This window comes from Saimiri boliviensis, chromosome 10, assembly GCF_048565385.1.
Source record: "Saimiri boliviensis isolate mSaiBol1 chromosome 10, mSaiBol1.pri, whole genome shotgun sequence".
Taxonomy (NCBI): Eukaryota; Metazoa; Chordata; class Mammalia; order Primates; family Cebidae; genus Saimiri; species Saimiri boliviensis.
In genome coordinates this window covers 24,900,115-24,927,384 of record NC_133458.1, presented here as the reverse complement: position 1 = coordinate 24,927,384, position 27,270 = coordinate 24,900,115, and the positions used below count along the sequence as shown (strand labels likewise).

At 48.5% G+C, this 27,270-nt stretch overlaps 1 protein-coding gene across 2 annotated transcripts in view; it reads right to left on the bottom strand.

The window, feature by feature from the left end:
• PLXNA4 (plexin A4) overlaps nt 1-27,270 on the bottom strand; it is a 466,285-nt gene that overhangs the window by 358,959 nt on the left and 80,056 nt on the right. For both annotated transcript variants that reach the window (XM_039472947.2, XM_074379046.1), the window contains exon 3: nt 19,958-20,140. In XM_039472947.2, the coding sequence (XP_039328881.1) occupies nt 19,958-20,140 (183 nt within the window). The remainder of the gene's footprint in view (nt 1-19,957; nt 20,141-27,270) is intronic.

Genomic DNA, 27,270 nt, shown 5'->3' with positions numbered 1-27,270 from the left:
ACATCTTGCTCAATGGTAATTGTTAAGGAGAAGATGGTAGTGGTGCCAGGAAATTGTGGGAGGAAGACAGAAACAAAACACGTAAACATAAGCCTGGTCAATCATTGTTTCCCTTGACCAGTAAATAACCAAGGTCAGTGGCGACTCCCCTCTGGGAGAGAGGACATGATTTGCCACTGTCACAACTGGCCCTGTGTACTGTCGGGTTCAGCCCAAATCTCCTCACTAGGTTCTAGTAGCTGCTCCACATGCCAGAGACTCCAAAAGCCTTTCTACCTTGTTCAGTTAAGACAAAGATGAACTTCACAGAAGTTTTTGATGCCTAAAACTCTTCCAAAACCAATGGGAAGAAACTCTGTATGTAATGAAACCACAAATAAAGTCATTGACACTGAAGTTTATGGAGGATGCCTCTCAATAAATATCCATGAGGGAGAGCTGACAATTGTCTTGACCAGTGCAGCTTACTGGGCTCAGAAACATGGGGTGGAGCGGGGGAGGGGGCTGTCTTTGCCCCATCTGGCTTGGATCAGAGGACCCGAAGTATTCTAATTGGGAATGATGGAAAAGTTTCATGGGATTTTCAGTCTTTGTAAAGACTTCCTCACCTTCTCTTTGGATGTGGACCTCTCAGTGGCCCTATCTGTTCCCAAAATGCCAGTCCCCAAAATTCCAACTTCACACCTATCCCCAAACAATTTTGCAGATGTTTTAAAGGAATCTCCACTTGTATAGATAGAATCATGTCCCTCCCAAAGATGTCCACATCCTAATCCTCAGAACTTATGAATATGTTACCTAACATGGCAAAAGGGACTTTGCAGATACCATGAAGCTAAGAACTTTGAAAGAGAGAGATGAGCCTGGACTATCCAGGTAGACATACTCAAATCACATGAGTCCTTAGATGCAGAGAAGTTTTCCCGGCCGTGGTCAGAGGGAGGGAGACATGGCTGTGGAAGAAAGGCCAGAAATATGCATGATTGCTGTTTTTGAAGATGGAGGAAGAGAACTGTAGCTAAGGAATGTGGGTGGTCTTTAGAAGCTGGAAAAGACAGGAAATAGATGATCTCCTAGAACCTCCAAAAAGGGATGAGTTCCTGGAAAGGCATGAAGCCCTGCGAGTGCCTGGATTAGCCCAGTGAGACCCATGTCGGATTTTGACCTATAGAACTGTGATACAGCCTGGGTATGCGTCCCCGCCCAAATCTCATGTTGACTTGTAATCCTCAGTATTGGAGGCAGGGCCTTGGGAAGTGTGATTAAATCATGGGGTGGATTTCTCACGAATGATTTAGTACCATCCCCTTGGTGCGGTTTTTGTGACAGTGAGAGAGTTCTCTCCAGATGCGGTTGTTTAAAAGTGTATGGCACCTCCCTCCATCTCTTGCTGCTGGCTTCTCCATGTGACATGCCTGCTCTCGCTTCGCCTTTTACCATGATTGTAAGTTTCCTGAGGCCTGCCTAGAGCTGAGCAGATGGACAGCCTGCAGGACCATGAGCCAATTACTCCTCTTTTCTTTATGAAGTATCCAGTCTCAGGTATTTTTTTACAGCCATGCAACCATGGTCTAATACAAATAGTAAGGCAATAAGCCATGCTGTGTGAAGTCAGTAAATGTGTGGTCATTTGTGACAGCAGCAATAGGAATGGAATACACTGCCTGTCCCTGGTGAGGTGCCCTCTTCCTTCATCCCTCCATGGCCCAACTTCTCTGAAGGTGCTGCTGGCTGAGCCCTCCACAGGGGCAGTCACCTGTCACTCCCACGGAGCACCTTGGCCCTGCTCCTCATCAGTCCCCTCTCCAGGACAGCAGCCTGTCCTCTCCTCTCTCCAGTTGCAAATGGCCCTGTTCCTTCAAGGACCTTCTAGATGTTGTTTCTAATTCCTGGGATCCTTCGAGGTCCAAACATCACTTGTCAGAAAGATAGACCTCAGATGCCCTGGAGTGGGAGGAGGAGGAAGGGCGTTCATTCAAACCCTGGTCCCCTCTTCACTCCCTTCCCCACACGTGGACTCGCAGAACACCAGCCATCCCACTTTTCATGCCAAACAGCGGGGCGTACAAGAACAAACGAGCAGGGCCACGGCCTTTCCTACCAGAACCAGGTATGCTTTCCGGCTTGTTTGTTTTCTCAGAATTTTAAAATACATCGAGTGTGCTTTGTTGAACTCCCCAAAAGGGGACACACTGGCAGCAGCTCGTAAACATGTTTGATCAAACAAACAAAAGCCAAAAACACTTTTCTGATGGAGAATTTCTTGGAACTTGTATTCCGCAGAAAACACTTAATAAAGTTTGCTTGTAACCATGCTCCATTATCTTCTTCTACGAGCCTCAGAAGTCTGAGGAATCTGAAACCACCCTGACCTTTCTTTCCTCTTCAAATTCAATTTATTTTCCTGCATACTTGCTTTTTGATCATGAAAAACAAAACAAAACAAAACAAAACAAAAAACATTGCCCTGATACTTTTTTCCCATATCTTTATTCATTTTTCCTGGGGGCCTAGCAAGGTCTTTTGGCATGAAAATCTGGATCTTTTCTCTCTCATAAATATTTTCCTTATTGGATCCTGCTTGTTTGTTTCTTAATTTGCTCTGGTCAGTTGCACAAGAGCGTCAATTATCTGTATTTTGCTGGATGCTTCATAACTACCATGACTTCCCTTATAATGATCATATTTTTAATTTCCTTTTTGGGCACAAAAGCAAATCTTTAGAACAAGGAAACTGGGAGCTGAAAAGAGAGAGGTAAGAATGTCAGAGGAAGAAGGAAGCCTCTCTCAACAGACAGTGGCAGGGGTGATGGCTGGAGCCCGGGCAGCCTGCAGGACACGCCCCCATCCGACCGCCTCCCAAGCGTGTTGGGGCGGTGGAACCCAATTCCAGGCTGTCAGCAGAGACAGATTTAGCACCAATGATCTCATCTTGCAGAACAGCCCCAGGGCTCAGGGAAACATCACTTGGACAAGCTGGGAAGTAGATGTCACTGCTAGTCCCATAATGTAGGTGAAAAGCACAGGGCCCCTCTCTTAGCTCACCAAAAGGGAGCATCAAGACCACCAGGGGCAGCAGGTACAGGTGATGGTGAGGGCATGGCTAGCAGGGAACAGGCTGGGGGTTCTGCAACCTTGCTAGCCTGCTCTCCTCAGCGTCCCTAACACCCCAGGCACAGTGAACTTAAGTTCCAGGACAGGTCCACAGATACCAACACACTTCATTTGAGATGAGTGGCAAACTATTAAACATTCTCATTGTGGATTTACAGCTTCTCCTGTCATGCCCACATCAGGACATTATGTGGCAGAGTATTTATAAATGCGGCAGCAGGCAGAGGGTGGAGAGGGTGGGACACATCCCCTCTTATTTACTGAAAATAAGACCAAATCCCTGCTAAGGGGGGCAAGGTTTCCCTATCTCTTGCAGTGAGTCAGTGGCAGAAAAAGATGAGAACTTGTCACCAGGTGCAAACCCCAAATCTTGCCACTGGCCCAGGCTACCTCTCCATGGCTCTGAGGTTGGTTTTCTGACTTCCTTAGCTGGAGACATTGGCTGGTTAGTTTCCCTGCAGTTTCTTAGTGTATCTGGCAGTCAGATTCTCTCTCCGGTTCCTGGCACAGAGACCCCAGCCGCTCCCTTAATGCTGCCCAAAAGCAGTCCCAGGAGGGCAGTGGCACAGGTACTTGGCTGGGGCAGGGACCCCTGTCTCTGCTTCTGTAGCTAATAGACAGCATCCCATGAACCATTGTGATGAAGGAAGGTGTGAAAATAACTAAGAAAAGCAGACTTGACACCTCTCACAAAGAAATAAATACGTTTCTAAATGTCAAATAGACGTAGGTACCTATGGAAGGCAGGACCCACCAAAAAGAGTGGTCCATATCACACTGCTTTCGGTAATGGATAGTGATGGTCAATAAATATTGTCACATAAAAAAGGCCAGGTTTGGGCCGGGCGCGGTGGCTCACGCCTATAATCCCAGCACTTTGGGAGGCCGAGGCAGGTGGATCACGAGGTCAAGAGATCGAGACCATCCTGGTCAACATGGTGAAACCCCGTCTCTACTAAAAATACAAAAAATTAACTGGGCATGGTGGCGCGTGCCTGTAATCCCAGCTACCCAGGAGGTTGAGGCAGGAGAATTGTCTGAACCCAGGAGGCAGAGGTTGCGGTGAGCCGAGATCGTGCCATTGCACTCCAGCCTGGGTAACAAGAGTGAAACTCCGTCTCAAAAAAAAAAAAAAAAAAAAAAGGCCAGGTTTGTGTTCAGGCACACCAGGGCCACTCCCGTGTCAGTTTCCATCATATTAGAGAAGATCAGCTCCCCAAGAACAAGGGCTGGGAGGCTCATAAATTCCATCCTGGGAAGTGCCAAGGGAGTGTAATGAGGGGTTATCAGAGAAATTAAAATGTACGAAGAATTTGGGGTGGTCACCAAGATAAAACCTCTCCCACCAAAGACAGCATGAACATTCTTGTGGTTAAAGGAAAGAAATTTCAACAAGCAACTCAGAATGACAGCATCCCTTCAAGTGAAGACTTTAGAGAAAGCTGCAAACAGAAATGGTTAAAAAAAAAAAAAAAAAAAAAAAAAAAAAAAAAAAAAACAAGACAACAATAAACACCTAGAAGCAGGCATTAGGGCTGTTCAGCAGAGCCCAAAGGGCAGGGACAGCTTTAGTCATGGGAGCAAAGAATCCCTGCAGGGGTCAGACCCAAAGGGCCAAGCCAAGATCAGATCTCTCTCTCTCTCAATCTCTCTCTCTCTCTCTCTCTCTCTCTCTCTCTCTCTCTCACACACACACACACACACACACACACACACACACACACACACACGGTCAAGCCCAAGATCACACATACACACACATACCCCTATCTGCAGCATTGGGGCATTTGGGAGAGACATGAAATTAGTTTAGATGGTAAAACATTTATCCTGTAGAGGCAACACAAGGTGTGTTTTTTCTGCAGTTCTTTTAATTAAAAGTGAGCTCATAAATCAAAGCCCCTGTTTCCAGGCTGCAGGAGGTAGTAGGAGGAAACCTAACCCTTGTAGAACTGAGCCTTCCCCACCTGTCCTTTCTCTCACCCAGGTTTTTCACCTCAATTACAGCCTCAAACATGTTACAGGGATTCAGTGAGTAGCTCAGGGTGGCTCTGATGAATGACATCTCACTTTCTTCATTGGGGTCTCTGAAGTTCTTCCAAAGAGATATTGAGTGCATATATGTGTGTACGCGTGCATACACACACAGTTAAATCTCACGAGAACTGGTTAGTACATTTATTTTAAGCATTTGCTGTTTCCCCTTCAGAGCCTTATCTATGGAAACTTTCCACCCTCTGCATTTCTACCTTGCTTGGGGTCACATGGCTATCCGGATCTGTGAGTCTGAAGACTCTTAAAAGTTTCCTAAACACAGAAGGTCTTAGGGATCTTCGCCATCTTCTTAACTTGTTTTAGTTTTTGCCTCCTGGGTGAATCAAAGAATGCTCTACAGATGTGAAGTCTCAGTATCCTCAGTTCATTCATAAGAGTGATGGAAGGAAGGTGCCTCCATTCCTAGGCTCATTACTCCAAAGGTGACATGCGTGTGGATAAAGAATTTGTCCCAAATCAGAAGTGCAGCCAGCAGCAAAATTAAGATCTCCTGGATGTTGGTATCAAGATTTTAAGCCACACCCAGCTCTCTTACCCTCTTACTGGCTCTTAACAGTTTAGAGGAACAGACGGCCTCAGACACAGACCAGGGCAGACACCTGGGCATAAGAATTGCAGGGGTACCTAGGAGCAGGCATGGGAGGCAGCAGGGTGGCCCTCAGTGGCTCCCGTGGCCCTTCCCAACCCTCCTTGGGCTTGAGAAAATGGTTCCCATGACCACTGGAGGAAGCACATTGGTTTCCCATTTTTGAGCTGCCCCCCAGCTCCAAGCATCTTAAAGCTCTTTATGTGCCTACACTCGCATGGCTTCACAGTTTTAGGAGGAAATCAGGACAAAGAAATGGAACCCTCTCTAAAAGAGAAAATGTTAGAGATAAAGATGAACTTCATTTCAGCTTCTTACCCAGTATCTACCCGTGATGCTGGGGACCACTCTGTCACTGCATTCCCTAATCCCACTGCTTCCTTCTGCCCCTGCCCCCATACAGAACAAGAATCCAGACAAAAGCACAGGTCAAGGGAGAAATAAAGGTCCCCCTTCCTCTGAACCCAGTCCCTCAGAAACAATCAGATTTAAGGCAGAGAGATTAAATTATCACTAAGCTAATTATGGGACTCACACTTATGCTGGCTACAGGGAAGGGAGGTCAGCAAGCAAGAAGCATTAACATGAAAATTGAAGGCAGATGCAAGGAGCACTTAAAAAGGCAACAGGGAGACTGATTCCCCCCATACACACACACCTGGAGGAGAAAGAAGCCACTCTGGTGGTTGAGGCGCTGTCCATCTGGGCAATGGTCAGGGCATTTGACAGCTAAATAGCTCCACTCTGTCATCATCCTGAAGCCAAAGTGAGCGAATCAGAGGTAAACGGATTAGATGGTGCACTTCTGATCTCCCAGAGAGATGAGGGAGGTGGACGCTCCATCCAGGAGGGCAGAGCCCAGTGGGAGCAGCCCCAGGCTTGGGTGCAGAAAACTCTCTGCCAGTTCCTATGTGTGCATATGTGGGTGTCTCCCTGTACATGGGTGAACACAGCTGTGTGTGTCAGCTAGGTGTATGTGCATGTTTATGACTATGGATGTGTGTATGGAGAGGGATACACAGTCATCCATGTGTGAGTATATCTTATCTACCTGAATATAGAAGGTGGAGAGCTTAGAAAGAATCAAAGTGCCCCTCGTCGCATAATAGCAACCGGGCAACTCCTCATGAGCTTTCTGAAATTGTCAAGGCCCCCACAATTGCTGTCAACAGCTCAGCCACAAAAATACATATTTTGATACCCAGTTACAGATGACTGATGCTTCCCCAGGCATCATCAATACTATGCAAGTTTAAGACATGTTGGCCAAAAACTTGGCAGTCTACAAAATGACTTTGAGAGATAAAAATCAATGTTTTTCGTCAATGCAATCTGCAGGATGGCTTCCTCCACTCAGGATTCTGACCCTGAAAGTCTCCTGCCTTTTCCAGAGAGGAGCACGCTGACAGGGAACCCTAACAAGTAGATGTACAAGCTTGTTTTGAGTCAATAGCCAGCTTTGGGTTCCTTGTCCTGAGAAATGGAATTAATGGACAATATCCTGCCTATATCCAGAGTGAATTTTTGGAACCCATGGTTGGCAAAGTGGGTTCAGAGGGAAAGTGGGGGAATCTTTGAAGCTTAAATTTCTTAGGGAAAATTAATTTGGAAACTTTATTTAATTATAGGTAAAAGAAATGCTTCCATAAATTTGGGTAATTTAATTATCCAAGAGACATCTGCTGAGCACAATCTAATCATTGTATTTTAGTAGAAAAGCACCCCCACTCTTAACAAAACTCAATCTGGGGAGATCCAAACATTCAGCACCTGACTAATAAAAGAAAAAATGAGACCTTCAGTTTCAGTTTGAGGAGGAGAAAAGTAAATCACAGGAAAATCATCTAAGAGAGGATTTACTTTTTAAAAAATATTCATCACTATATTTGGGGTTGATGATATAAAATCAGCCATATCCTGTTTTTCTTTTCTTTTTTTCTTTCTTTCTTTTTTTGCACATCTTCTCTAATAGTAAGCAAAGAAGAGATCACTAGCTCTTTAAGTCAAGAAGCACCTAGCGCATTATAGATGACCAAGAAGATAGTTCTTGACTAAATGTTGATGTTCACAAAAACAATCCTTATGATAAACTGTACAGACAGAATTATCCACAAAACATTCATTGCCTTTCTCTCCCACCATATGTACACACCAGTCCCCTTCCCAGACTTGAGGCAGGGTTATATTTTTCACACCATTCACTCTGGCTGGGCCAATAAAATGGGAGTGGCAATAACATGGGCCACCACCAAGCAGTAGCTTTAACAACCATGGCAAGGTTCTGCCATCTCTCTTTTCCTTTGGCCGTGAGATCAACATGTCCCAGACAGGGGCTGCCCTCCTAAGTCTCCCAGATAAATAACATGGAGCAGGGCTGCTGCCAGCCCAGGGTGCAAGTGAACATGAGTTGGAAATAGCCTTCATTGTTGTTGTAAGCCACTTAAACCTGGGGGTCATTTGTTACTGCAGCATAACACAGTCTAAGCTAGCTGATACACACACATACACAGGCACTGGAAGACCATAAGCCCCAGTGGCCCATCTTCAAATACACTTTATATTCAGCCCTTGCTACCTTCGGGGCAGTACTGTGAAGGCACCTGCAGTTTAATTGGGACAAGGTGTAAACACACCGGGAAAATAGATCCAGCTGTATTAATGAATTGTATTTTCTATGTGAAGAAAATGAACAAATTCCTTTCAGAAAAACATATCAACTACAATGTTCAAAGCTTCTATTGCCTGTAATTTTGGGATAATCAGAATGTGACTAAATAAAAACTCAACTTTATAAAATGGACACATTATGAGGCTATTAATTTTAGAAAATAATTCTCCGTTTTAGAAAGAGATTCATTAGTTTTCTATGATGACTCCACATTTCCTACTCCAAATAAGATAAAGAAGCCCACAGCCTGGTTGAGGCAGAGAAGCCATCAGTACTACCAGCATCCCTCCGGCCATGGCCCTGCATAGGTTATGTAGACTCTAGGGTCCCCAGCTGCCACACTAGCTCTACTTAAGGTCAACAGTGTACAAAACACTGGCCCACCTAGGGCATAAGCCAACACTGCCTAACTCAACCTCCCTGGATCTAAGAAAGACTCATTCTCCCTTTTTAAAATTATTATTATACTTTAAGTTCTGAGGTACATGTGCAGAACATGCAGGTTTATGTGTGCATAGGTATACACGTGCCATGGTGGTTTGCTGCATCCATCACTCCATCATCTACATTAGGTATTTCTCCTAATGCTCTCCATCCCAATGCCCCCACTCCCTGCTATCCCACCCGTAGCCTCCCCCAACCCTGACAGGCCCCAATGTGTGATGTTCCCCTCCCTTTGTCCATGTGTTCTCATTGTTCAACACTTGAGTGAGAACATGTTATGTTTGGTTCTGTTCTTGTGTCAGTTTGCTGAGAATGATGGTTTCCAGCTTCATTCATGTCCCTGTAAAGGACACGAACTCATCCTTTTTATGGCTGCATAGTATTTCATGGTGCGTATGTGCCACATTTTCTTTATCCAGTCTATCATTGACGGGCATTTGGGTTGGTTCCAAGTCTTTACTATTGTCTCCGAGTTTTAAGATGTAGTTTTTTTTCCCCAAGTCTGTCATGTCTGGGGAAAAGGCCCAGAACAACTTTGATCATAAAGATTGAATTAAATAAAATATGCAAGGTATGCTAGCCTGATGCATTTCAAATATGGTTATAATTACATGCAACTTAAAAAAATTCTGTTTACCCGTGACAGGAGATACCAGTAGTACAGGAATCCTGTTTCAGACCAAAAAAAATCGTGAATAAGTTATATGCTCTGTGGGGGAAGGAAGAACAAAATGGACAGAGCTGAATTATCACTGCAGGAAATGTTGGTCAGCTGCAAAAAGACCAGGTAAAGAACGTATTGATTTATAGATTTTTAAAGGTACACTGAAGATACCTAATCATTTTCATTATTATAAAAAACCCACAATGTATATAAGACACCCATAAGAGATCTTAGGTAGAATCCTGCCTGGAGAACAAAATGGCTGTTTGCATCTGAGACCCCCAAGGGAATACCTGGAACAAAGTAGGATTTGGTTTAAATTTGGGATGCAATGATGAGAGCGGGTCATCAGGTGCCTTCAGCATCATTCTGGCCTCTCAGGTCCAACAATACCTGGGAACACTCAAACGTAGCCACCTCCAGCCCCAGAATACTCATATCTTGGTGGGACGGTAAAGGTGGTTGATCAGTAAGATAACTCATCTCTTTCCTTCCAACCTCCTTACCACCAAAGCCTCAGGAGCCTTCTCCAGGAGGGGCAAAACTTTCTGGAAGACAGCTCACAAAGGTCCCATGGCAAGACATGGTAGTTTACCTCTATAATCTCAGAATTTGGGGAGGCCAAGATGGGAGGACTGCTTGAGGTCAAGAGTTTAAGACCAGCCTGGGCAACATAGCAAGACCCCATCTCTACAAAAAAATCGTAAAAATTAGCAGAGCATGATGGCACATACTGGTAGTACCTTCTACTTGGGAGGCTGAGACAGGTGGGTTGCTTGAGCCCAGAAGTTTGAGGCTGTATCGAGGTAGGATAGCACTGCTATACTCCAGCCTGCATGACAGAGCAAGACCCTATCTCTCTGAAAACAAAAAACAGTTCCCAAATAAAAAACTGGGACTGGGACTAGGTGAGGCACTGGGAATGTCAGAGGGCAGACCCAAGGAAGAGAGAGCCTGTGGGGTGGGGTAAAACCTCAAACTAACACCCACTTCTCACAGATGCAACCCTTGGAGAGCCTTTCCTAAAGGGACTCATAAAGGAAACCCAGGAGGCCAATAAAATAGAGCAAGGTCCCCAAGCAGCTGTGCCACAACACAGGGCGTGAGGAATACAGCCTTTCACCATACCTTAGTGAGCCTGAGACCCCCCAAACTGAGCAAGGGAGAGAATGCTACCTGGCAGTGGGTGTTCAGGGGTGGTTTTGGGGGAAAGAAGATTGCTCTTTATAGATTCGTTGCATTATTTTATTAATATATATTTTTTGAGACAGGGTCTCGCTCTGTTGCCCAGACTGGAGTGCAATAGTGCCATCTCAGCTCACTGCAACGTCTGCCTCCTGGGTTCACGCAATTCTCCTCCCTCAGCCTCCAGAGTAGCTGGGACTACAGGCATGCACCAGCATGTCCAGCTACTTTGTGTGTGTGTGTGTGGTGCGTGTATTTTTAGTAGAGATGGGCTTTTGGCATGTTGCCCAGGCTAGGCTGGAACCCCCGGCCTCTAGTGATCCACCCATCTCAACCTCCCAAAGTGCTGGGGTTACAGGCATGAGCCACTGCGCCTGGCCCCTTTGCATTTTTTTTTTTTCAAAAGGAGATTTGTCTATATAAAGAACTGTCACACTTCCGAAGGGCGGTCTCCCTCACCTCCCATCCAATCATACGCTTGCCTCAAGTCCCCATATCTATAAAGAAGTAGCAAAGCCAGCACTGCCTCGGGCCTTCCTAACCCCACATCATCCCGAGCAAAGGAACTGGCCAAGAGATAACATTTGTGGGCACATCCTCACTAAGTTAAAAGCACAATACTACAGAGCGACAGGAAGGAAAAGCAAGAGCGGAGAGGGTAAAAGTGAGCAAGGTAAGCCAAGGATTGGGAGAAGAGCCAAGGAGCTTGGGTTTGGGGCTGGACACTTAGAAGGAAAAAGTAGGCTGGATGTGCTGGCGGTGACAGGTGCTCCAGGTGACCGGGAGTCCCAAGGAGGCTGGCTAATTAGGCCCTCTGCTCCAGAGCACTTGCAAAGCAATCATGGCCCGTGACTAGGGAGAAGACGCCATCCTCCAAATGGGTCAAGACAGGGACCCTGGATACCCTGTCTCAGGAAAAATCACCCAGACCCGCAGCACACAGTCTCTTAGGTTCTAGGAGGGCCAACTGCAGTGAGAAACCAAGACAAAGATACACCCAGTCTGTCCCAGGCAGCAGGCCAGGGGTAAGTGGAAAAGCACAGCTCGGCTGCCTCCCGGAAAACCTCCTGCCCTCCCCGTGGCCGCCTCCCACTCGGCTGTGGGATCTGAGCTCCAGCACAATTACTCCTGGAGAAGGAAACTGCCCGCGGAGGCAGGCTGGTGATGTGAGAACAGCCACAGAGGTGGGAGGCCCGTTGTTTTTCAAGTGGGAGCCTCTTCCTTGGTATTTAAATTTGACCAGGGCTCTTGAGGACTGAAAACATCAAGGTCCGGACGGGCAGCCAGCCGAGGCTGAAGGGCTGAGCCGGGGACCTGTGTCCTCCGCATGTCGGTGCCACTTCCATGCGGGCAGAGCTACGGGCAAGGGGCTGCAGGAGGGTGGATGAGACAAGTCCAGTTTTGCTTTCCTTGGTGACAAGGGTGAGAGGATTGGGGCTGCTTTAGGAAGCTGAATCTTCCATCTAGGCTCCAACCAAACTGCTTTTCCCATCATAACCCGGGAAGATGGATTAAAGAGGGGAAAATCAGTTTCAGCCACCCTAGCATGGACATCGGGACCTGAGCCAGGGCAGGGGTGGGGAGAATGAAAGGAGAGTTCTGACCAACAGGCTCCAGGGTAGGTACAGGAGGCCTGGCCACCACCTCCTCCCTCCATGGGGGTGGTGACCTACCCTACAGCCCGGGAGCCAGGCCTTAGGTAGAGTCTGTGATATTACTCTATACGTGTCCCCGGACAACCTCAGATTAGACTGTGTGACCTCTGGGGAGTTACCCAACCCCTGGGCAAAATAGAAGGTGTAACATTTACCTCAAAAGAACACATTGAGGATAACACATGACAATCAATGTAAGTAACATGCATAAAACATCTAGAACGATCCTGGTGCCTACATGGTGTTCAAAGCTCAGTAGTTCCCTCTGTATCACCTCTTTTCGGCCAGCCCCAAAGGCCAAGAAAACGACCCCTTCCTAAGATGCTGCCAACAGAGGCCGAAGGCAGAAGGTGTGGATTCTCCATGGCCATGCAGAGTTCTCGGCAGCTACTCATTCAAAATCTAAGTGTCTCTTGTCCATCATTGAGCCCCTCCCTCTCCCTGGATGAAGGAGCACCTGGGACTGCCTGCTGAGCCCCAGGCCTCCTTGTTGAGGAAGGTTCCTCCCCCCTGGTCCTATGGGTGTGGCAACTGCTTCATAGCCTGCTGCTCATCCTCTGGATTCTCTACTGTGTTGGCACAATCAAAGCTGAAAGCCCAAAGACAGGATTCAGCGCCTGGGCCACTGGTGTTCCTGAGGAAGGCTGTGCCCTTTCCCACACTACTAAAAGTGAACTTGAAGTTTGAAAGTAAGGGTTCAAGTCCCCTCCATGGCTAAGAAACAAAGCCCTCGTGTAGAAGGCAGCCTCCACCATGGCCCCCAGTGATCCCCAACTCTGGGTATTCATGACCTACAGAGCCCCTTCCTGGAATGTGAGCTGGACCTAGTGGTGGCTTCTAAGACAGAATACAGCAAAGGGGATGGGGTGTCACTTCTGAAACCAGGTTTCGGAAACACAATGGCTTGCACCTTGCTCTGCCTCTTTCTCACCCCCTCTCTCAGACGTCTTGCGTGTTGTTATGTAGGTGGCCTCATGGAGGGGGTCCACGTGGCAAAGCGGGGGTCTCTTAAGTGAGGACCCGAGGCTAGCCGACAAACCCGGGAGTGACATTGGAGGTGGACTCTTCCCCTTTCTGGTCCTGAGCCGTGGGATGACGGCAGCCCTAGCCAACACCTTGACCCTAAGCCAGAGGATCTAACTGTGCTGTGCCCAGATTCCAGACCCACAGAAACTGTACATATGATGACAAATGCTATTCAAAGCCTCTAAGTTCTGGAGTAGTTTATCACATGGCAATTGATAACTAATACACCTGTGTCCCCTGGGCCAGGAGAGAAGGCATGGTGTGAGTGTGGGAGACTTGAGAGACCTCTTTTAAAAAGTCACCATGGATACTTCTATGAGAAGCCTGAACTGCTAGGGAAAGTAACACCATGACATCACCAAGAAGCAAGCCCAGTGGACACCTTCCCAGGAAGTTCCCTAAGAACAAGTATGGACTCTCAGCAGACCGACAATCAGAACATCAACCGGTGGGCTGTGAGTCCCTCCAACTGCTACTGCATTCCCCATCAAAGCAGCTGAGGAAGTCATAGCAATTGCTGAAAACAAAGACCTCCCCTGGCTCTGCCCTCTCTAGGAGCCTTCACTGGTACTGACCCCAAGATTTTATTTCTCCTCCCATCCAGAGTCGAGCAGGTGTGAGCCCAGCAGTAAAAGGGCCACGTACGGTTGGGGGCTCACTCCCTCTTCCTCTGCCTCCTCCCTCTTCCTCTGTACATCATATTTTTCATCCTTTGCCATCTTTGTTGTCTTGGTTACATGGCCAGACTCCTGATATGCTGCTAGTTTTCATTTTAATGATATGTTCTTGTAAAGCACAATATTTTACTTCAACTGCATGCGTCACTGGATAAATTCCTCCAGTGTGCCTGACATTTGTGTATCAGCTGACTGAATGTGCGCTGTGATTTGGGGTGTTTCTGCAGCACTTTATTCAATTTTAATGTTTTGCATTTTGATTTATGATCAGGATCTTCCTATACCGATGTGTGTATATATACACACACATATGATTCACAAAAGTGGCACATGTATCAATAAATCTTGCATTGGCAAAGCTCATTTAAGATGATCTCTTTAAATCACGCTCACTAGCAATGATCACTTGGAAAACAGAATGACAGGTGTTCCTGAGAAACTCTTTGCTGGGCTCTCAATGCATGTTTCAGGAGGAAGCCAGGAGGAGAATGCAACAATGCCTAGCTATTGGCTGCAGCAGAAACTTCACGATGAGAACACCTCCCCGGGCTTGTTCAAGTCAGAGTGGAGGGACCAACTCCAGTTCCCCCAGGGACATGTGCGGAAGGTGGGTGGGCCTCAGGGCAGAATAGTGAGAAATGGAAAAAGATAAGAAAAGAGGGCCCATGTGGCTACACTTAACATCAAAAGGATGAATGAGTGAGGACTTAACAGTGTTCGAGAATATAAAATATGTCCAAGAGGACATCAGCCAGCTCAGGTGCTCTTCCAATCAACTGAGTACAACTTGGGGAAAAGGCTTAAGACACAGCAGAAGAGACTGAAACGAGGCGGGAGGAAGGCCCATGAGAAGCGGATGCATTGGCCTGAGGCAAGGTCTGTCGGACAGGCCAGTCTGAGGACTGCCAGGCTGGAAGGACTAACAGCAGAATATCCTCTCTCTGTCTGTGGTTCACCGTGAAATCAGAGGAGGGAGGGCAGCGCTGTGGCTCATCTGTGGGACCTTCTGCCTGGAGCCCTTCAGCCTCAGCCTCCCCTTCACACAGCCCGCAGGGTAAGGACATGGAGGCTTAATATTTGCAAAACCAGGGATGGAAAATGCAGAAACAGTGTAGCCAATAGACAGTCTTTTCCCTTCATGGAAATCGGTCAGCCCTGATGCATCTGCATTTCTTTCCCTTTCTGCTTGTGATCAAACACACGTGAACCCATGGCATCTTGGGCTGGAGAAACGTACAGCACGTCCCAACAACCTGACCAAACTCTGTATCAAATGCACATACCCTCTGCCCTAACCACAGGTTCTGAGTCTATTTGGTGTCCCAACATTCTATCTCCATTTGATTTCCTGACACTTCCATCCATCTGCGGGCTTTCTGTACCATGAATATTTTTAGTTAAAGTGGATTCAAATTTCCAGAGTAATTTTAGGAAGAATTCCCAGACACATTTAAGAAGTAGCAAAGCAGTGGCTGGACTCTCTGATCTGGTATTGCTTTGTGACTCAAGCACTGAAGACACACACATAGCATCTGTTCCTGAGAAGCAATGTTCACCCCGGGTGGGTCTCCCTCCACTCCACTCCTGGCCGATTCCCCCTTGTGGACCCGTGCTGAGGGTCTAGGGAATCACAAGCAAATTAATTTTAAAACAGGCTAGAGAAAAAAATTTTAGAAAGATTAAATTAATCTGCATGACAATTCCCAGGAAGAATGATTTTTGTACTGTCTACTCCCATTGCCTCTCCAAGGGGACATGCACCCAATTCCTATCCAGAGAGGCTGGTATGGATTAGTCTGTGCACAGACACGTGGATGAACATCCTCCAACAGGCTAACAGCAGGGCCAGCCAGAGTTCCGCTTAACCAACATCCACACAGCGCTCCACCCCTTTAGGTGTGAACAGTTTAACCTAGCCGAAACATCCAGGGAAGATGCAATCACCAGCTAGCGGAGCAATCACACCTCAAGTGGAAGTTTATGATGTTTTGGTTCACAATGAACATTAGTCTTTCCTACTAATGTCAGGCAGTAATTCACCACTGAACAGCAGTCACAGAAATGATCGCTTAGTGAAAGGAAAGCAAGAGGCAGAGAAAGAGAGGGGGGGCAAAGATTCCAGCAGAAATATGCAAGCAAAGAAATCTTGTCCTTCTGAGGCAACACTGACCTGATTGTCCCAACTCGAGTCAAAGGTTTTGGTTTGCTTGGCCCCAAAGCCAGTCAAGATGGCATTTGCCTTAAGATTTTTACCTATAGTGAAAATTTTAACACTCTGTGGGTTATTGCTAAGCCCCTAGACACCTGCTCGTGACTGGAGCATTTATAGGCCACATTTCTTAACACACATACCTTTAAGGCTCACCACAGGAAGAAGCTGCCAATCCCATCTACAACACACACAACAGAAAACATCAAAGACATCTAAATTGGTACTCTCCTCACTTCCTTTCTCCCTCCTCATGCGATGTGTGCACTAAAGGAGTGAAATTATGGTCGTCAAAGACAAGCTTGCAAATAATTGGGACTCACGCCTCTCATACAAAATAAAAACTCAGTAATTTTGAGGCCAGTCCACAGATAGCTCAGTCTAGCTCCTGGGTCCCTGAAACTCACAGCAAACACTCCTACTCTCAACATTCCCCCCAAATCCCCTCCTGCCCACCCATCCCCATTTCCAGTCTCTCGTTATACTGTAAAGAGCTCTGGAAGGCCCTTGATACACACAGGAGATTATTACGGGGCTCAGAGAAACCAACTCTGTAATTATGGCTATAGTATGAGTTCCATTATTCTCACGCCCTGGCCTCCGTCATTTGCAAAACTTTCAGCAAAATCCTCCTGCAGCTCCATGACTTGTCCTGGCTGGGCCTCTGCCCAAAAGGCGACTGTGGTCTGGATAACCTCTGGGAAAAGCGAGTCGCAGTTATTACAGGGAAAGGGGAGTGGTGCTTAGGAGCAGGGGTGGGGAATTCTATTGTTCAGAAATAAATAAATAAATAAATGGGCGACTGTAGCTTTTCATTATTTCAAGCAACAGACTCTGAGGCCCAACCTTCCTTTCCCAACTCAGACTGTCCCCCTGGGCCAGCTGTGCTGAGTCTGCAGGCACAGAAGCCAGGCCTAAGCAAAACCATTAAGAGGCTGCCACTCGGAGCCTACAGAGCAGAAAGTTTGGCCTCCCCAGTGGCCTGGCTTTCCCCAGGAGGACCAAAGGCTCATTCCCCCGACCTGACCCTGGTGCTCTTACCTTTCAAATGTTTCTGCCTCACCAGCCCCACCACTGCTCTGGAAATTAGACAGAATGCCCCAGATGGCTGAAACAGAACTGTTCCTCTATCAACCCACTGAAGTGAAAGATGGGAATGCCTGCCGTTGATGAAGCCCCAGCCCAGCCTCTTGGTGGGGTGTTGCTTGTGTCGCCTGTCACTGCCTGCCTGATCGACTGCTGGGCTCTGCCCTCACCTGCCTCAGGAGGGTTGTCTCTGAGCACCTTGCTGGCCCAGGCTCCTGGGGGTGTCCTCATCCCAAACTCACGTGCTGCATTTGACCTCCTTGTCTGGAACAGATTTAAACAAGCTTCCACAGGCAAGAGAGCACCAGCCACCAAATGCCTCAACCCACCCTTGGACCGACAGCACAAAAATGCAAGTTGACTATCTTGGGTTTACAATGCAGCCATAGTCAGGAAACACCTTTCTTTTTCCAAGAGAAAATGGCTGTCTGTTTTGTTACGTGCACTGAACTCTCAACGTTCATTTCATTGATAACATTCACTGCCCAACCAGCTCAGACAATGACAAATTAAAAAAAAAAAAAATCTTTATCCGGGGTCTACTCCATCCTGCCAGTTAGTAAATGGTCCTCTGGCAGCTGGTAGGAGATTCAGTGGGTAGGACTCTTTCAGGGCAAGGCAGGAAGTTACTTCTCCATTGCACTGAGATTGAGCTTACTAGAGAAGAGTCAGCGAGGCACCCCCCATACTGCCTTGCTGACTTATTTACTCCCAATAGTGCTCATTCACCCACTGCAGCAGGCGAAGCAGGTCTCAGTGCATGACTTGTACATAGTGATGCCTCTGGTATTTAGAATTCACTTTTCCAGCAGACCAATCTCGCCACATCCTAGTGAATAACTGAGCTATCTGAGGTCCCCGCCCAAAAGCGTGTGGACTGATGCTTGTCAGACACAGTTTCAGTGAGTTTGGCTATCTGGTTTCCTAGCCCACCAAAGCTGGAAGTCGCAGAATGAGGGAGGAGGAAAGGCTGAAGTCAACCAGGATTCCTGGCAGCAAATGAAAGTGATGACGGCCAAGTGCATGAGAGGAACACCCGGGAAGGCACAACAATCAGACACAGGAGCTGTGTGGGGATAAGCTCACGCCTCACAGCATCTTCCCTGGGCATCCAAAACCTCAGTCCAACATGTGAGCAAAAATCACAAGGAGTTCGAGGCAGCAAGAAAAAATTCCATCGTGTTTACTGTCTTCTTCACGGAAAGGAAGTATGAAATAGAACTCTTTGCAGGGAACGACAAAATACAGTTCTTAAAGATGTGTACACGATGGTTTTGCTATTTTTCAGTTGCGACACTGAAGGCGGTACACTCAAATCAGGTGGTTACTTCCTCCTGGGCAGGACTGGCTGCGTGGCACATCGTGGACACCAATCTTGCAGAGCCCTATGGTGTTTGCCCAGTGCTTGCTGTTTTCTTTCCCAGTCACTTCCCATGTCATGACTCCACACACAAGTTCCCAAGTCACAAACACACACCGGGGTGCCTGCCTCTCGTCCTCCACATGCTCCCATTCCAGACATACCACCTGTCCACAGAGATGCCAACAGAAACGACTGCTGGCCTATTATCCCGTAGGATGATAAAATAGGCACAGTCCCCTAAATATGCACAGAACACTTCCTCTTGACCATCCAGAGCCACCAGCCAGAAATACAGCCAAGGGAGATGGAGGGATTAAGGCTCAGTCGCAATCAGGCAGTGCCTCCTTACTCAATCTCCATCACGCAATGTCCAGGGAACTCCAAGAGAGGCCAAAATAAAGCAAGCAAAAGTTCCACATGGAATCAGCAATATTTTCTGGGAGAGGACTGTAGTGCAATAATTGGCCAACAGAAAACAAGACCTCCCGCCTACCGTCTTAACAGGGCTTTTAACCCAATCAGGAAGGGCATGCGCTGTAGGGCCAGCTCCAACTCATGAGATGAGGAACGTCAGCACAGAACACCCCTGGGTGGATGACGGCTCCCAACACAGCTGATGAACCAAGATGGCCCAGGACCCCAGAACCTGCCAGCTTCTGGAAGACGCAGGGGAAAGGTCAGGTCCCCAGATCATACCATCCGACCTCGCCAGAAGCAATTTCCACGCTCCCATTGCAACCGCAGTTTTCTCATCCCACGACTTGGCTCTGGGCCCCATCAGCAACTCTAACAGGACTGCGCCTTCCTCCATCTGTTCCCTGAATGGATTCCAGATGACGCAGCAGCCAGAAGGGCTGGAGCAAGGGAAACAGGCAGGTCCCTTCCCCCTGCCCACCTTCCCCAATTGCCCAGACCTAATAAAACCTTTGCCTTAAGGGCACAAGCCCAAATAGAACACAGTATTCGCCATTTAGAACAACCCTGCAAGGCTGGTCTGACACCTCTCATGGACACACGCACTCTAGGGAGGAGACGATTCCACACGCTAGCCCCACAACCTCAGCACAGAAGCAGAGAAAGGATGCAATGATCATGATGACCTCAACAGCAGCGTATCTCCTCAGCTCAAACCTGGATCACCTGCCCGCACACCCAAGGTAGCGAAAAGACATAAGATAATACCATCCCAGAGGGACAGTCCAAAAGGACCACACCTCATTCCTACCTTCTTCAGCCTGCCACTTTTGGTGCCCACAAAGGCCAGAGAGTGATTCTTGTAGACATAGGCGATGACAGACGTCATGCGGTCCCTGTCCTCTGTGAAGACGGGAATGCCGCGCACCATGTCGGACACTCCCAGGGGGGCATTCATATCCAGGCCACAGAAGTTATCATCAATGGTTAAGAGCTGAAAATTTTAAAAAGAGAAAAATTAGAAGGGAGCATCAGGGAAATTGGCGGAGATATCAAGTCAGGAAACTATGGAGGAAGAAGAATCCTTAGAGGTGAATCATCTGGTAACAATCCCTCTTTTTTTACATGAAAAACATCACTCCAGAGAAACTAGGTGGCCTGTGAAGAGGCACCTGAGTGGGCAGGTGCAGATAAATGGCAAAAAAAAAAAAAAAAAAAAAACAGATTCCCAGGTCTTTTTCCCCCATAATCTGTGTGTCTCTGGCCCTCCTCCAATCCCTCTCAGCACCATCTTGGGAGCTTTGCCCATCCCCCTCCCCCTCTTTCCCCTCCCCCTCCCCCTCTTCCTCCTCCCCCTCCTCCTCTTCCTTCTCCCCCCTCCCCCTCCCCCCTCCCCCTTCCCCCTCTTCCATGTGGAAAAGCCCTGGGCCAGCCCACATGAGCAGGGGCTCCAGGCCACTCCACTCAGGCACAAGAGGCATGTGGTCTCCATTATCTACACACAAGGAGGGATATGGTCTCCATATCTTGAGCAGACACACAGATGAGGACTCAAAAGTATATACTAGGGAACTGGAAGCATTAGTACGTAAGCATCACTATCACAACAGAGGCATGTGTGGGCAGTCAGTCGGGGAAAGGAGCAATGGGAGAAGGAGGGTTCCTGATCCAACTCAGTGTGCCACAGCAAGTGCTTCATGAGCTCCAACCTCAGGCTCCCTTTGTCTTTTAGAGCATTGTGAAGAGGAGCAGCCCTGGTCCTGCCATGCCTACACCAGCACTTCCCAAAGTGCCATCCGTGGAAACCCAGGTCCCCGATATGCCCTATGCAAAAGGGCTCCACAGGCAAATTTCTAGGAAAACCTTCTAACACCGTCTAAGAGATTCATGATGACTAGTTATGTGAAAGGTCTGAAAAGTCCTTTTAAGAAGAAATACATTTAGCCTTATCTCAGCCACTCCTAAGCATTTCGTTCACTGGACCGTTTTTGTTGGTGGTGATGGTTGGTTGTTTATTTGAGACAGGGTCTGACTCTGTCACTCAGGCTGGAGTGCAGTGATACAATAATGGCTCACTGCAGCCTTGACTTTCTAGCCCCAAGCCATCTTCCCACCTCAGCCTCCCGAGTAGCTTGGACCACAAGCATGTGCCACCATGCCTGGCTATTTTTTGCATTTTTTGTAGAGACAGGGTTTTACCATTTTACCCAGGCTGGTCTCAAACCCCTGGTCTCAAGCAATCCACCAACCTCAGCTTCCCAAAGTGCTAGGATTACAACTGTGAGCCACTGCACCCAGCCACTAAACCATTTTTGACTGGAACACCTACTAGTGTTCCTTAAAGAGAATATTCTCCCGATATGCCGTGAGATATTGACCCTGACTTGCTTGCTCTTGACTCCAGGAAGTATAATTTTAAAAGTCAGGAAGCTCTGGGGCCAGCTCCCCTACTGTAGCCAGTGGAATCTTTCTTTCTCATACCAGGTCATCAGGTCCCCCGCAAAAAGGAGGGTCTCAGCTGGGCTCTGCGGTGCTGGGGAGCAGTGAAGACCCCAGCAGGGGCCAGTGAAAAGCCCTCGGCACGCCCCACAAGCAGCTTGGGTCTGGCACACACCCCTCTGGAGTGGATTTTCCACCGTGTGCTGGAAGGACTATGTGGTCTCAGGAGAGTTACTCCGTTTTCCTGTGCTTTTTCTGCTCTATAAAGACGAAGGAAACAATCCCCGCTTTTTGATGGGCTACCATAAAGCCTATTGCACTCCTGCCTGTAAATGTCTTTGGACTTTTCAGAGAAAGGGGTGAAATAAAATACAAGGTGTCACTTTTTTAAAGCCTTCAGTTCAGCCAAAGGAAAGAGCATCTGGACAACAGCAGGCAGGCTCTCGCCAGGGAGTATGTGAAGCCGGCCCACAGGCCTTCTCCAGGCCCCGGAGGGCTCATCCCCTCCCTCCCAGAAGGGGTGCAGGCAGGCACTGTCCCTCCAGAGAAGGCGATCTGCTGAGCATCTGAAGCCTCTCTGACCGTTCCCCTTCTTCCTACAGCGTAAGAACAGCCAGAGGGAAAAGCGGGAGAGCATGGGCAAGCCCGAGCAGGCCACGTGCAGAGCGGATATCTGCTCCAGGCCTATGATAGCCTCTGGCCTCTCTTGCGTGGCTTGCACCATCAGCCCAGGACAAACACAGCTCTCTCCCCTTCCCTTAAAAAAAAAAAAAAAGTATTGGCCAGACATAGTGTCTTATGCCTGTAATCCTGCCAGAGGCAGGCGGATCATCTAAGGTCAGGAGTTCAAGACCAATCCCATCTCTACTAAAACAAAACAAAACAAAAATTACAGGACTCAAATTTACAAGGGAGCTTTCAAGATTTAGTCTGATCTTTAATATTCTTCCCAAAATAAGGAGATGGGGACGTAGACCGGAGGAGGAGGACTAAAGGGAGGAGCAGAAGAGAGGAAAGACAAATCCAGGCAAAGGGGAAAAGATGCCCTGTCCCTGCTGGATGTGACCACGGCAACCTGCCAGGCCTTCCGAAGGCAGCCTGGGTGCTAGGCATCCTTGTGGCCCTTGAATATTTCTGCTTCTGATTCACAAGGAGTTCGCATCTCTGACTTTTTCAGGCCTAAACTATGCTGCAGGAACCTCTGCCATCACCAACTCTGTACATCACCCATTCTGGTCCATTTTCCCAGTAGATGTGGCTGAATGATTGTCCACGCTGCACAGCGTGGGGACACTGAGGCAGGGAGAAAGGGAGTCCACGTTTCACAGATCCCCACTACCTCCGCCACAGACATAGGCCTCATTAGCCTGGGGGGGCTTCAGGCCTCTCAGCTCCCCAAATTGCATTTCCGAGTGGTGAGGGTTACCAAATACAGTGCTTCCCTTTGGCTGGGCACACACAAGCACATCAACAGCTATGTACAAAAAGAGAGTATACATTCGGCTAGTGGTATCATTCACTCACCAGAAGGTCAGGGACCTCTGTGCATCTCTTCCTCTGCAGCACCTCACGCAGCAAGGAGCCCAGGTGAGACTGGACAATGCTAAGTTTCCCCATGGCCTGGCTTCTCCCTCTGAATGGAGCCCCAAGTGATAAAGGTGGCATTGAGGCCTTTGACCAAGCGCTGTCCAGGTCTGCATGATTGCTGAGGTCCCCCAGCTGTGGCGGGAGGTGGCACAGCTTTGTTTCCTCGAAGCTGGGGTGATGGGGGTGGGATTTTTAAGGTTGAAGCAATGGAAAATCCTCAGGACTTGGATTCGAATGGCAGTTCAGCTGCTCCCCAATTGCACAAATGGCTCCCGCTGTTCTCCAGCCTGACTCTCCCTGGCTTTGGAGTAGGTAAGCTCACAGGAGCAAAGGCACCTGGTGAGCTGGGAAGCACTTCCATGTAAGATATTTCATGTTGATTTCTTGTGAATGTAAATCCTACCTGGAACAGGGGTAGAATGGCTGCAGGGCGTGGCCCTAGCCTGCTTCTCAACCACAGCATGCACTGCAAACACAGTATGCATTGCTGGGTCTGAACTGAAACAACCAGGTAATTATAGTACCTGAAGCAGGAGAAGGGAGGGTCCCCCAGGGCCTATAGACCTGGGAGGTGAACATACAGAGAACAGATGCCAGGGCTGCCTGTGCCCAGGAAGGGCAGGCTAATTGGTTGAAAGCCTTCAATAGGTGAGCATTGGTGTGGCTTCCTGAGCACCCTGGGAGATAGGAGAAGAGAGTGTTTGCTCTAGCCCTGGCTGAGCCTTCCTCTGGGACCCATTAACAGTGAGATTAGAGCCACAGCCAGAGTAGCCAGGTCCAGACTCTGCTGTGATCAGGAGCCCAGCTGTGCCCTAGGCCCAGGGCTGGCCTCCTGTCACTCCATAAATACACAAAATGTTTGGCCATGGTTATAATAATGCTTGATTATTAGAGAGTAACTCCACTCTCACAAGGAAAGGAAATAAGGGCCCATTACATGGGAATTTATGTGGAGCCCACTTGGACAACTCTATGGACAGACCCAGAAGCCCGGACAGGGCCACACTCTCTGGGTCCCTATCCAGAAGACACTCGATCTTTTTTTCACTGGGTCAAATGTCCTCATAGAAGGCACTGGGGTACAAATTAAGATGGCTAATCCACTGTGCTCCAAGGACCATGAGCTCAAGGACAGGGACCATGTTTTATGCATCTTTGTATCCCTAGCTTAGTGCCTGGCTTATAGTAGGCTAATAATAATACATGTGTATTAAATAGATGGGTGGATGGATGAATAGATGGATGGGTAGATGGGTGGGTGGATGGATGGATGAATAGATGGATGGATGGATGGGTGGGTGGGTGCGTGGGTGGATGAATAGATGGATGGGTGGGTAGGTGGGTGGGTAGATGGATGGATGAATAGATGGATGGGTGGGTGGATGGGTGGGTGGATGGATAGATGGGTGGGTGGATGGATGGATGGATGAATAGATGGATGGATGGATGGATGGGTAGATGGATGGATGGGTGGGTGGGTGAGTTGGTGGATGAATGGATGGATGGGTGGATGGGTGGGTGGGCGGGTGGATGGATGAATGAATAGATGGATGGGTGGGTGGACGAATGGATGAATGGATGGGTGGGTGGCTGGGTGGATGGATGAATAGATGGATGGGTCGGTGGGTGGGTGGGTGGATGGATGGATGAATAGATGGGTGGATGGGTGGGTGGATGGATGGATGGGTGGGTGGATGGATGGATGGATGAATAGATGGATGGATGGATGGATGGATGGATGGGTAGATGGATGGATGGGTGGGTGGGTGAGTTGGTGGATGGATGGGTGGATGGGTGGGTGGATCAGTGGATGGATGGATGGATGGGTGCGTGGGTGGGTGGATCAGTGGATGGATGGATGGGTGGGTGGGTGGGGGATGGATGGATGAATAGATGGATGGGTAGGTGGATGGATGGGTGGGTGGGTGGATGGGTGGGTGGGTGGGTGGCTGGGTGGATGGATAAATAGATGGTTGGGTGGGTGGATGGATGAATAGATGGGTGGATGGGTGGATGGGTGGGTGGATGGATGGATGGATGGGAGGGTGGGTGAGTTGGTGGATGGATGGATGGATGGATGGGTGGGTGGGTCGGTGGATGGATAGATGGGTGGGTAGGTGGGTGGATGGATGGGTGGGTGGGTGGATGAATAGATGGATGGATAGGTGGGTGGATGGATGGGTGGGTGGGTGAGTGGATGGATAGATGGGTGGGTGGATCAATAAAAGCCCGAGTTTCACAGTGGCTAACAGTAGTGAACCAGAACCAAAGTGCTTAGGTTTGAATCCCAACTCTGCAACTTAATCCTATGTGACCTTGAGCAAGTCACTTAACCTCTCTGTGCCTTAATTTGTTAACTGTAGAACAGGGATTAGAACAGTAGTACATACTTTATAGTACTGTGGTGAGGATTAAATTATTTAAAACATACAGAACAATGTCTGGCACTTAGAGTCAGTTCTGTGGGAGTTTTCACTCTTACTGCTTGTTGTCATTAGATGGGTCAGATGACCTTTGTGGATCTCAGCATCTTTGAGGAAATTCATGGTATCTATCTCAGAGATGTCATCAAGATTAAAGGGGCTAATGTTGTGAAGATGAAATAGCAAAGGTAGTTCTTCCCAAAGATCTTTCAGAATCAGATAGACATTTCGCCACAAAGCTGAATGAAGGAGAAGGGGAATGGTCTCAGATCCAGAAAATTGATAGCTGTTCATTAGAAATGCAAATTCTCTAGCTCTACCCCAGACCTACAGGATTAAAAAGTCTGGGGATGGGGGCTCAGACACCTGTGTCGTCACACCCCTCCAGGTGATTCCAATCCCCTCTTGCTAAGATTTAAGAAGCACTGGCCTAGATCACCACAGAGGGCCTTTCCTAGCTGAGGGCACTGCAGGACACAGCATGTGCCTAGCATTCCTACTGGGGAGCAGCACCCTGAGCTGGACCTGGATGCAGAGAGCCCCCACAGCAGCTTCCCTGGGAGCCTGCCATGCAGCATGGTGGTGGTGGAGGTGCCGTGGGGGGCTGGAGCTGACAATCCGAATTACAATCTAATAGCTTACCACGCTTCCCTCATGCTCCGCGGCAAAGGTTACTGTGCAATTACGTGTCGCCACATACAAATGACAGAGTGGTTACGGTTACTTTACCAATTACAGGGAAATTGCTCCCACACTGCAGAGACTGGCACTCTGAAAAGCTCTATCATCTCCATGAAAAGGGGATTTTAAATGCAGACAGTGTCCTTCCTCCAGCAATATTCCCCAGGCTCAGGGGCAGAGCTGCAAAGCCACTGCCCAAGGACTCCAAAAACATCTGGTGGTCTCTGTGGAGACTCCTGGGAAGGGCTGGAGGAGGGGACAGACCTGAGGAACAGTGGGGCGATCTCCCCAAGAACCCTCGGCCTCAATGATTCCTTAACACTCTTAAGGAATCAACTATCACCCATCCTGACAGCCACACCAACCCATCTTGAAGGCCACAGGTGATGAGGAATGGTGGGAGCCTGACCCCAGCCTGCACAGCCCCTGGCGTGAGTCCTGATTGCACCTACTGTGCCAAGCAAAGCTGTTTTAGCCCCGGCCCTGGTTTGCCTCACCTTTGCAAAAACCTCACACTGAGTCCTTATTATGGAAAGGTCAGAACCATGTCAGAGCTCAGTGGCCCAAATGCAGTGCTAATGAGGTGAAGGTTAGCAGGTCCATCCCCCTGTGGGCCAATTAGCTTAGCTCTGGGACACAGTCTCTTCCATAGCCACAGGCTACCCTCTTACCGTAGGCATCCACTGTTTACAAACATCCTGAGCTGATCCTAAAGAGGCAGACCAGGTGACCAGCAGAGATGGGCTATGCAGCCAACTCCCCAGCCTCCCATGTACATGCCCAGCTGCTCTGGGCCAGCAGCAGCCATCTCTCAGCCCCAGGATGGAAGACAAAGTCAAACCTGGTCTTCCCACTGCTCTGTGGGCAACTCCTATGGTCTGAGAGAGAGAGGATTTCTCTCGTCTGGGAGAAAACCAACTCTCTTGCCCCTCCTGAATGGAAAAGTATCATCTAGCCTCGTGCGCCTCCACAGCTGGGAAGCCCCCACTCCTGT